The 12562-nt window shown below is 39.5% G+C and overlaps 2 protein-coding genes across 2 annotated transcripts in view; one reads left to right on the top strand and one right to left on the bottom strand.

The window, feature by feature from the left end:
- LOC145457654 (lactadherin-like) overlaps window positions 1-12505 on the bottom strand; it is a 49935-nt gene extending 37430 nt beyond the window's left edge. Inside the window, exons 1-2 of the mRNA XM_080335877.1 lie at window positions 12318-12505; window positions 11333-11362 (exon numbers count right to left, since the gene is read on the bottom strand). Coding sequence (XP_080192003.1) covers window positions 11333-11362; window positions 12318-12429 — 142 coding nt within the window. The 5' untranslated portion in view covers window positions 12430-12505. The remainder of the gene's footprint in view (window positions 1-11332; window positions 11363-12317) is intronic.
- The window catches only part of LOC145457641 (cytoplasmic dynein 1 light intermediate chain 2-like), a 163004-nt gene that overhangs the window by 54543 nt on the left and 95899 nt on the right, over window positions 1-12562 (top strand). The window lies entirely within an intron of this gene.

The raw sequence follows: 12562 nt of genomic DNA on the forward strand, positions 1-12562 counted from the left end.
GATATCATAACCGAGCCGTTCCTCGTAATGGCCGCTTGCATTACATTATCTGTATTAAGTTGAAGGCAGAATTTTATGTTCACTTTCTCTTATTCTCATATGATTCTACTTGAAACGGGCGCCAATCGTTATTTCACAATTCTTTACTCAACATTTGAACCTGCCGCCATCGGCTTATACACAATGTTTGCGTGGCTCGTAGCTAGAATCATGACAAAAACAGAAAATCGTCCCTCACTCTAAACGTTTGTTTTGGGCCCCCATAGGGTAGTAAATTTTCATGTAGAAGATTTAATTTCGTCAATAATATTGGTAATTGCATTATATTACTATTCATTTTTAATCCTCGCTCAGCCCCCCGATGGTCAGATTTACCTGAAGAGCTGGGGGCACGTATTTCATAATTATAACAACTGGTATCTTGTAATAATTACTTTAGGGTATGTTGTTAATTCGTGACCTCCGGTCTGTTATATTATGAAAAGATATTGTTGTGGCCTAAACGTAGCAGACTAAAAAAAATACTTGCGTGAGACGCACACACAAATTGCCATGTCCTTAATGCTCTGTGGGTGCCAGGGTAGCATTTGCATTGTGGGCTCAGATTGGAAGGACCGGGCTATTAGTCACGCCAACCCAGCGCGGTTATTGACAATGGACACATACCCCAAGTTTTGGCCAATGTCTTTCATTAGTAGCACACTTATTCGTGGATTCGCATGTTGGCCGAAACTGCATATGGCTTTTGGTGTCTCGTGGCGCGGTATTGACTGGCACCTAAATGCCGGTTACCATAAATTATGCATGCTTTTTTTCTTGAGGAGGAGACATGTATTTCGAAATCAAGCTATCTAGAGACATATAAATCGCGATGCTCGTAGACAATTTTCAAGTTCATGAAATCTCTCGAAAATAGTCTATAATTTGTGTTGGTTTACGAAATACTTTTGAGTCCCCTTCGACCTCGCTCCCCACCCTATTAGGAAATTTGGGGTGCGGCAGATGTGGTCCTGGCGAGAATGCAAATCATTGGGTGCGATAAATCGTCCTCTATAAAATGGGCACGGGTACTTTATGATGTAACAAGCAAATGTCGCATCATTTTTAAAGAAAGTTGTTTTCTCATTTGGCATTTTCAGTGCAATTCATATATTGTCTTCCAATACAACTCCTAAAATGCAAAGTAAATGTAATCGTGAGTAATCGTGATTACTTTTCCAATGTAATCGTAATCGTAATCGACTACTTCCTGATTTTGCTGTAATCGTAATCGTAATCGTAATCGCGTCATTCAGAAGTAATCGTAATCGCAATCGATTACATTCACGAAGTAATCACCCCATGTCTGATCGTAATCATATTTATAATTGTAATCAACGCTAAAGACGCGCAATGTAGGCTGCAATGCGATATAGAAGACGAATCTTACATCTACCTTGGCCTGCTGGTAACTAGGTAATACAGTAGGCTATTAACGCCCGACAAAACAGCATTATTGCTGTCCTTAATGATTGCAGCCTTCTTTCTTTTTAACACTTCTTGGCTTTCTCTTTCGTGGTGTTCATTCTTCGCTGGTGGTTGGTGGATCAAAAAGGGTTAATGCCAATGTAGTGGCCGAGGCGAGCTCGAGACACATCAATTACATTTTGATTAAAATGAAATTGCATTAAAACACACACACACACACACACACACACACACACACACACACACGGCTCCTCATCGCGATATCATCCGTGTAAGCGGTGTCTTTTAAGAGCCTAGAAGTGGACCGTGCCGGCGGCAGCTAAGAAATAAAAATGAAACAAAATGACCTGGTGTAAATGACCAATTGACCATAGTAGTCGACAAACACCATAAATATCACAACCAACAAACACACACACACACAAATACAACAGGGCCCTTGTCTAAACTTTAGTTTTTTTATTTTTCAGCCACGGCCACTTTTATACGAAAAGTACATCTGAATTTATTATATTTGTTTTATTGCTGTGCATGCGCACGCGCAGTTTCGTGCACGATATAGAATAGTCGAAATTTATGCTACACTTGTATTTACGAAATATTTGAACTTAGTAAAATGACTCAAAGGCGTCCGCCATCAACGCAACGCGGACGGAATCACAATAAACAAAAACTGACTTTCGTTCATTCTTTTAATGCTATCTATAAACAGGTCATCTTGCGTCATGACCGGATTCTCAAAATTAAAAATGTTGTATATTTGAAATGTGTCATTATGATAATTATGTTAATTGATCTGAGATCGCCGGTGCATCAGAAATGCGTTGAGGATAATTCCTTGCACTTGGATCGCAAATCACTGCGTTTCCCTGGTCTGAGTAACAAGAGCCAAACTACCGGAAAACTTTTCTGCGGACCGACCCAGTGTGTCATGGAAAAGATTCGGTAACATTAAAGGGGCACTGCGCTTTAAATATCACGTGGTCTTTAATTGATGATGAGAACGTGAAAAAATTTCTGTCATTATTTGAAAGCCACCGTATGCGAACTGCAGAGTGAAGCATTTTACAAAATGTAACGTTGTATTTCATCTACAGCTACATACACATATCTGTGGTATCGACGTCGCTCTTCTAGGTTTCTAAACTATTTGCGGAATTTATGGCACAGAATTTTTCATGTTGGACTTAATCGACGCCGCCTCCGTTTCAGTCCCATTTCGTTGTAGTAATTACGTCGAAAATGTGATTTAACCTGACCATACCTCTAAAAACGAAAACGAAACAAGCTCAGCCGGCGTTAGTTCATCTGTCATTATATGCTTACTGTACGTCAAAAACAATCAATGAATTCATGTCATCATCAACAAGAATTTTACCCAGTGGTTCCGGATAAACCGATAAAACCTACGTAATGGAGCTGCTGAAGTGGCGACTGCGTCGGGGATCCATATCGCATACTCCCGCTATTTCTACTTGCTATAGTCCAAGTGAGCGTATCGATCATGCTTCAAATGATTAGTCCAGAATGGCAAAATTGCGAGGTTTTATAATCAACACTGATTGTTTTTGTTTGAATCAATAATTATAATCAAACATGTTTGAAGCTGGTGTGCTCTAAAACGCGATTTATTTTCAACCCCACCCAACCCTAAGCACGGAAATGTGATTGTTCCAATCATGTGGATATACAGTTGGATATATCGACGCTCGTGTAGTGGAAAACCATTGTTCATATCGGAGTTTCCCGAATTGATCAAGACGCAAATTTTTTTACTCCAATAACTTCGCTTCCACGGGTTTGAATCGAGCCCATTTTTTTATGCACCGTTTTTTAGGAAACATAACAATTTCATGGGGTACCCAGTCAAATCCGAAAAAAAAGATTTTCTATTTCAATAACTTGTCTTTTACGGATTGAAATTAAGCCAAATTTAATGTGCAGCATTAATATGCGACATGAAACTATCTTTACGCACCCAGCAAAATATGAAAATGGCGATTTTTTATATGTAAGTTATCGGTATAATCGGCGGTCATACTATTTTGGCCATGCCTCGTACGTCGAAAATTAGACTCGACTTGTCTCCCGCCACCTTGAAAAATCATGTGACTCGACTTGACTCGAGTAAAATGTGCAAACACTCGATATGACTTGGCGATTCAAAGATGTAATGACATGTTCCAAACACCATAACCCGGTATTAGGAGGAATCGAGTAATGACTTACCTCGAGTCAGACTCGAGTCAACTTTTTCACATGACTTGACCTGTATATTGACCCGGTCTTTCAGAAATGTGGATTGACTTGTGCCTCGACGCGACAAATTTACGCCACGAATGTAGATGCCACTCATCACCATAAAACTGACATGAATCTGCCACAGCGTGGAAAACTAGACCAAGCATGTAGAATTGTAGATTGTATAAGTAACTGAACTGAATCATTTTATTATTCACCATCAGAATAACGTAATAAACCACGCAAAATCCTCAGAAATCAGTATAATTCGAAACCATACGAAGTTCATTTTGGTTTTGTGCTATATTTATTTTACAACTGTCACGATGATGCAGCGAGAGATAAAAAGGTAAGCTTCCGAATTATCAAGTAGCGCATACGCATACAGAGTGCGATGTAGACCGAATGTTCGCACTCGCTCGCTTGCAGAATCCTTATTGCAGTAATTCTTTCAAGATATTATCCTTTTATTAAAAAGCAAATCACGAGATATCTATCACGAGATATCTATTATAGAGTAGGCTAATTTGTTCCGGGAAATCTGAAGTGAACTATGTGGACATGGATATGAATTTGGAACTGGGATATTTAGATATCCCTGATTTGGAATAACACGGAGATTTGAAGACTTTGATCGGATTGGTCGGAGTGAGATTTACCACGTTGTAAATCTGGTTTGGATTGGAGCCTGGAATATTTTATCATTTTCCATTTTTATTCGATGGTCGAATACCAGTATATAGACGCCAGACACTACCATGTTTGGAATTGGATGTGGGCAGTGAACATGATGCGATGGAAATTTTGGATTATATTTTAACGTCAAATCTGGGATGGAATTTGGATTTTAAAATAATAAATCCGCTTATCTATGTGTGGTCTATGTGCACAGTTCTTAACTTCTTACGGGGGTCATGGAATTCGTGGATTGCTGTCATTTATTGCTCCGAGTAATTTATTATTTATGTAGACCTATATAATAATCCTGATTGATATTTGAAATGATTCAGTTACTCACTACATACCTTACACGTGGCGCACCAGGCCGTTGGCAGTAATATTCACCACTTCTTTTTATTCATCTATTTATAATATTATAATTATTATTAATAATATAATAATACTATCAACTCTCACGGACTGTCTCAAAGTGCATTGAAAGACAACACTTAACACTGTAATCATGTCGCTATCCACCTAAAAGCCCTACGGTTCCATAAGAGAATACACTATATCGGTGCACTTTTCTTTATTACCGAAATGCACTATCGGTTTGCAGATTACCACGGGTTCCTGTCAAAGCAGTGCCCATGCACGAATTCAAGCCTCATAGATATGTGATTGTTCCACGACAGAGGATAAATCCGAATGTATCGACATGACAGTACCGTTGGAAAGCGATTGTAGACTTTCGTCTCCTTGTCAGAATTCCCTGTGTAGATCTGAGAATAAAAAATAAAATTACCAATAGCATTCATTTCTAGACTAGTGTTTGTCAAATTTGTTAGAATAGTGGAACCATTCCGTATTTATCGAAAAATAGGCACACTCGAGTAGGCCTACTTGCGCATTGCCATTGTAAATAAGTGTATTTCGGCCTATACAAAAACACAGTTTCATCAATAATGTAATGCGAATCGGGCTGTTTCGCACGTCACAATTATAATAGTGTATGAATATCTCCCATCAATATTCGATTTTGAATGTGTTTCAACATAAGAGCGAAAAATCCTTGCTGGAAAAAGTATATCCAATCGGCTACATGTTGGGTACATAAAAGCGAGGATTGAAATCGCAATTACGTACTACAATTTGGAGATCCAAAATAGTTTTCTTCAATTTTACAGCCAGGTTCGGATGGCGAAACAACTATTTTTAATAACTGAATGAGGACTGGCTGTATTTATGAAGATTGATGTATCAAAAGATATATATAGTTGTTTGTTGTTTTATTAACGCTTATAATTGGCGCTTGCAACATCGTGGTTATTTGCGCCCACACAGTAAATTTCATAATCGCATAATGGCATGTCTTCATGAACTTGAGTCTTTTTTTCGGCTCATTTGCTGCCTCCTTTCACGAGTTCGGCTCTCTCTTCGTCTGGGCTTTTCAATGCGCTGTATTACAGCGGGATCGGCGATGAGGAGCCCAGATAAACCTCCGACACATAGAAATATGGCAGAGCCGAGACTCGAACCATCAACCGTCGATGTCGTGACTACAGTGTTTAACCAACTGCGCCACTCGCTTATATAGTAACTTGCAAACTACGAACTAGTGAGTACCGCCATTTGAGGACTTCGTATATTATATTTCTTTTTCTTTTTTCGTGTCGCACCAGCGAAATATAGTTTCAGCCATACTATGAATCAATGACGTCCGAGAATAGACATGAATGTAAATTACGTCAGCAGGTTATTTCATGTCGGTGACCAATGATCTGTGACTTCTCAATCACTTTCAATAACGTTTTTGTTTCTTGAAAATTCAACATTTCCAAGATTTCTATGCTAGTGGATTTCGTGGAATTCTAGCATGTGTAATTGGGTTTTCGAAGTATTATATTTCCTATGGTTCGGAGCTGAGAAGTCGCCAGTACTACAAGTTCGTAATCGTTAGTAAAATGCAAAATGAATATTGAATGGGCCACCCAAATCGCTAACGTAAGCTATATACGACAATAAAACAGTATTCATTGGGACATTGGAAGTTGGAGTGGAAATATCGCGAAGATAGTCAACACGTAAATTGAAAGGGTTGGAGCAAATATTTTAAACAATGACATGACCTATTATTATCACGATGGCCATGCACTGCCCAGGTCAAATATTTGTAGGCAAAGGTCGCTATTCGCCACCTCACTTCTCTTTAGCCACGCAACAGATTGCGGGAATTCATACCGAATGGAAAAAGACAGTATGTTGATTTAATTTATTTAAATATATAATCATCCCTATATTTCCGTCCGCACATCTGATGTATAGTCGTGACGCAAAACTAAACATTGTTTTGATATGTGTCACTCAACTTATGTTTGAATATACTAATAATAATTTGGGGTCGCGACTCGCGACCATGAAGAGCTTGGAAACCCCTGCACTCGATACACGGGAGCGTTTTGTAAGTGTTGCGCGAAGAGTTTGACAGGTTTTTATTGATTTATTGCATTTTTATCGTATATCAATGTAGTTATTTCGTATTTACAATTTGCTGTGCTGCTGTCCATTACAAATACAAAACCTAGGAATTACTTCAGCTGTGCAGCAGTTCCAATTTGGTATTATTGCGTCACATGGATCACAACAAAGAAAAAGCAAGCAACACATAACCCGGGGTCGGGGACCTTTTTCGTCCGAAAAGCCATATTGCCGCTGTATGTTCCATTTCAACTCTCAAAGAGCTATACATGTCAATCAATTGTTACGTCACAATTGAAAATTCGGGACGTCATGTTCGCAGGGTTAGGATTAGGAACTCGGTACATGTGATTCGCCGTGTCCGCCATATTTCCCTGTAAAAACTGGTACCAATCATGCTGGTTGCATTATTTGAGCACGCGAAACTTGATTGACATTTTTCTTTTGCAAGTCACACATTTTAATTACATCGCCTCAGTTAAACGAGATCGTGGAGATAGTGTCTCACCAGTCGTCAGGATGAGTGAACGAAAGTTGCGAAACCTTCAATGATCATTGGTACATTTTATCGATGTTGATGAATGACTTCAATTAGAGAATTTTTGCTCCAAAAATCACGCAATTTGCTAATTTATTGTTCGCGTCACGTCTGTGATAGCGTATCATTTGTGATAGCGCAATTCATCGTAAGAATTATCATCGCTTAGAATTTATAATAAGGGATTTCACTCGAATGTAATAGTCGCACTGATTCCAAAAATATAAATATTGAGCGACTTCTCAATTCTCAAAGTATTCGCGGCAACATAACGTTGCACTACACGTCTACATTTTAACGGTGGTACGAAAAAGCTACTTACCAATCAAGAACGTGGATAACTATGGCGCTGTTTGTAATTTGAATTTGTGATTATTAACGACACTTCCACGCCAGTTCATTTCTCGCCGTACATCAGGACGACAATGTGCATTTATAAACTGCATTGTCATACAGGCGTCGCCATGTCCGCTATTCTCTTTGATCAATAATCATATCGTGCAATCCAAGATTTCGAGTCGGGTAAATCGAATTTGGCAGTGATAATGGTCGCCGGCACGACATCAACTTGAATTTGAGGATTTTGACAAGGCGGTCCGAACACCTAACCCTGAATATACGCCACTGTCTTGACCTCTCAAAGGCATGTTTCTACTGCGACGAGAATAATTATTTTGGCTGTGATGAAAATTTACTAACAAGTTGCTGCAATATTGATAGATTTAGAAAAAAATTGAAATTTGGCAATGAGCCATATCGTAAGCCCAAAAGAGCCATATATGGCTCGGGAGCCATAGGTTCCCGACCACTAACATAAGGTCTAACAGACTATTTCATCAATATAGAAAAGGCAGGATAAATCTTAACCTTGTCGAAATGAATGGATAATCCCCCATACCTGAATCGCAATCGAATACGGAGGAGAATTTAGGCAAAGCTTCTGATTTATTTGAAAATTTGAAAACCCTGTCAAAGGCCGGCCATAAAGTAAATCTTGTTAAACCGTATTGATTCGAAACATCCAGAACAGGCGAATTGTGATTGTCGCCTCCACATGGGAGTGTGCGCAAGCGTTCTAGGCGTTGATGGCCATTGGCGTGTTATGAGCCTGGACATGATCTCCGAGTTGCTGTGCGTAATGTTTTATCTCGGATAGACAAGCATAAGCGGAAGAAGCAGTCGTATTCTGGTGCTCTAACAACGACACAACTAATATTTACCAGTACATATGAATAACAATAGGTCATTCAGGAGCTGGGTGGTCCGTAGTGTAATCAGAGGTGGTCAGTAACGAAGTAGCCTACTTTTACTTTTTTGAAGTACCCAAGTAGTTTTCCTCTACTTCTGGTAAGTACTTACTTCTGGTACTTACTTACTTAGCGCTATTTTCATTTTGTCAAGTAGAAGTAGTTTAGTCCACCGATAAGAAAGATAGCCTAAGGAATTTCGGGGCTGTTTTCACGTAGTACCAACATTTAATTTTCATAAAAGTCATGTAATACCCAGAATTTTCGTTGCGCTTCGCGCACCGTAGATATGGAGAGACAAATATGTCTTAACGAAAGTATCGCTGAGTATAATTTAGATACCGGGTTGTGTGGTTCCGTTCACACCGCATTGTCACCAATACTAAGTATTTCATCACAGTAACTATGCCCCCCCCCCCCCAGAACGTTTGAAACCATCGTTTCGCAATCTAGTAATAACCTATTATACCTAGCAGCCCATGACGTGTCCTAATCTGGATAAGTGGACTTCGACTTTTTTTAGACGTTAGACCTGTTTTAGCAGACCACCATTGAAACTGTTTGGACAAAAGACATAAAATATATTTTCCGCTTTTTAGAAGTAGCAGGCCTATTTGTATTTTTCTTTCAATTGCGAGTATTATACGTCGAGTTCTAATTATGGTTTCAGATCTATTGTCTGGAAAACATACATATTGAAGTATAAAAGCAATTGTAAATGCCTTCTATTTTCCGAAAATGCAGCTATACACGATATGGCATTTTTATGATCTGCCATATTTTTAATTAAGGTATACTAATCGCGCAAAGTGTTAAAGCCGTATCCGACACAACTTCTCCGTATTGCTCTTCGACTGAACTATAATATGGGGGCGGTGTGCCATGCCATGATATTCTCTAAAATCGGGTGCTCGAGTAAACAACGAATTAGTATTGCATTTCCATATCAATGCTATCATTAACATCCCATGATGTGGACGACTGCTTATTCTGTCACAAATTGATGCCTCCTGGGATGCATCAATATGAATCAAGCTCACTACACCCTCCGTATAGCTCCATTTGCAGCTTTTGACAGTCCATGCGAACGAATTACGATAGTTTTCTCAACTGCTTACTTACTCGAGTAGATTTAAAGTCAATCAATTCTACTTCTACTTCAAGTAGTTTTAGGTTGCCAATTGAAGAAGTACTTCTATTCGTACTTGAGTAGATTTTTTCGTCGCTACTTCTACTTCTATTTGAGTAGCTTTTTCGACTACTTTGACCACCTCTGAGTGTAATAAATAACAAATTACTGGTACGCCATCGGAGAAAGTTAGAAAAACATTGAGCCATACTTATGTCAAGTCACCATTGCACCAACTGAGATATACCTTATCGGAGCCGCCGACTTGAATGGTTGTCAGACTGTCATCATTCATACCACACGCCACTTTGTATTGGCGCACCCACTGATTGTACAACGTTGGACGCCCTTGCGTGATCACTCCTGCCACCTTTTTCACCGTTCCGAAGTCAACTTGTATCCATTCGCCGACTTTGTCTGTTTAAGAAGAGATGCACTTTGCTTACCAGTCTCAAAATCGTAACGAACTGGTCTTATTATTAACCAGCGTTGTGGGCCAGAGATCGGCAATGAGCATGAATTTTGATAGGAAGAAACCGGATTGTAAGATCTTGGCCGTATTTGGATCAGATTAGTATGTTCAACATTTTGGAAGTGGATTTGGAATCAGACATGGAATTTAAAATAATTATTAAGTGATCACTATAATATTTGAAAATATTCTTGGAGGTACACATCTTCAACATAACAATAGAACCAAACCCTGTTATATTCGGCTAACACTCGTCAGGGGTAGGCATAATAGTCATCGACTAGTAGAGAATTTCCTCAAAGAGCTTTGTATATTAACAATGGTGAGCAGAAGGCTTAGGGTTGGTACAAACTAGACTAGATTGCCGCATTTTCATAAAAGTTAATTGCAAGGCACATAAATGACAGAATTATCTTATTGGAAATATGCCTATGGCCAGGTATGGCCTTGTAGGCTGTAGTAATTCAAGCGAAACGGTATGGTAGTTGAGCATTTTACAACGTGTTACGAACTCAGCAACGGCGGTCGACAATTGGGGTAACGAAGGTATGTTGCCTTGGGCAAGCAATAAGCATGATTTCAAGAAGTGGCTAACTGTTACAATGCAACCTGATGATCACTATCATATCCTATGAACTCATACGACTCTGTTAGCTAGATCTCATTTTACGACCGGTTACTGTTTTCTTCTTCATCCACCGTAGAAAATACGGTGTATACTTGTAAGCGTTCGGTGGACAGTTTCCAATATTCCTACGAGGAACGGTAGCTGTCAACCGTGTGAGCATTTCATAACGGCTGATTAAATGTTAAATAGTGCATTATGGATCAATCATCGCCGTATGCCCTGTTCAGCAAGCTACTACCGAATAAGAAATGGGAAAATTAACCTACTTTGCTTAGAAGACCATGAACCCCTGCTTTGCTCCGAAATTTGATTATCCAGGCGTGCTCGGTAATTCTCGTGGTCAATACCCCAAAAGCTTGAAGAGGTTATTGCAGAGTTTGGAATCAGTCCCGACTTCATCCCCATGTAACACACTGAAATAGTGTTCGTCTAATTCACCCTGACAAACAATGCAAAATCTCACAAAACTCACGTTCAAACGTCCCGATCAGACTTTGTAAACCTGCAAAAACAGAGTTGGAATTACATATCTCTTATAAATCGTGTATGTGCATCCCTATTTTGATTTATGTGTGAATGTCTCGGAAGTGGTTGGGTGAAATTGCCATGACAACTCAGCGATGCAGACCTCGTATTCACATCGCCGTTGGTCATTTTCAGTTAGTCAGGAAGATGCATACTATATTTTTAGAAACCGGCGAAGTTCTCCACACCACGTTCCAATCTACTTCTTCAAACTACATACTTGACTATTTTTCCCACCTGCAACATTTTACCTTTACTTGAATTAGAAAATAGCTATGGTAGCCTACTGCAACGATCCCTTATCGTCGAGCCATGTAATTTATATCTCGTGCGCTTACCGCGCCATGTATTGCCAATTGATTTGACATCCTGTCGTAATTTACTAAAAGTATAGAATGCCACGATTCGACAGAATCGGTGAGACTCATTTGCTACACCTACTTGCATTAACGTCTGAAATAAACTTAGTATGTCTTGCGTAATATCGGTGGATTCAAGAGGATCTCGTACGCACAGGTCAGAAATTCCAGGCTACGTAGCAATTCAGCTAAACCTAATACCTTGGTTAGCTCTTTCTACTCCCAGGAACATCACTTCTACTTGTACTCGAATGAAAACTTTTCCATCCAAGTTAGTGTGCTTTTATGAGTATATATGGTATAGTATTCCCTGGTCACAAAGAGTTTGTTTATATTGTCCAACTACGTTATCAAACCAAGCTGGTGGTATCTGTATCAGAACGTTGCAGAATTGAAACTGAAAGCGATCACAGCCGGAAACACGAGGTCTCACTTATTATTCTTTGATAAATTTTCTGATTTATTTTGGGGTCGGTTTCAATACATCATTACAGCAACAATACAGAGTTACTCACGGCTTTAGCGTCGGGTTAATTGTTCCGGAACACCGAGAAACGTTTATTAAGTACATACTTTGATCGATCATCATTTGGCACTTTGCCCCGACTGCATCATCCACTGGGCACTCGCTTGCTCTTGCACACGCATAGGTCACGATCACAACCAGCAACACTTTCAGATGCATCCTTTATTCGGTTCACCAGCAAACGAAGTAAAGATATAATTTGGGATCTCCCGGTGCCTCCTTATATACCGTTTCCCGCACTGAAACATACAAAAAAATCGTGTGGTTTCATGTCGTGCGATTTGCGCCGACA

This window comes from Botryllus schlosseri, chromosome 2, assembly GCF_051294905.1.
Source record: "Botryllus schlosseri isolate E-star chromosome 2, Bs_hap1, whole genome shotgun sequence".
In the NCBI taxonomy this organism is placed as follows: domain Eukaryota; kingdom Metazoa; phylum Chordata; class Ascidiacea; order Stolidobranchia; family Styelidae; genus Botryllus; species Botryllus schlosseri.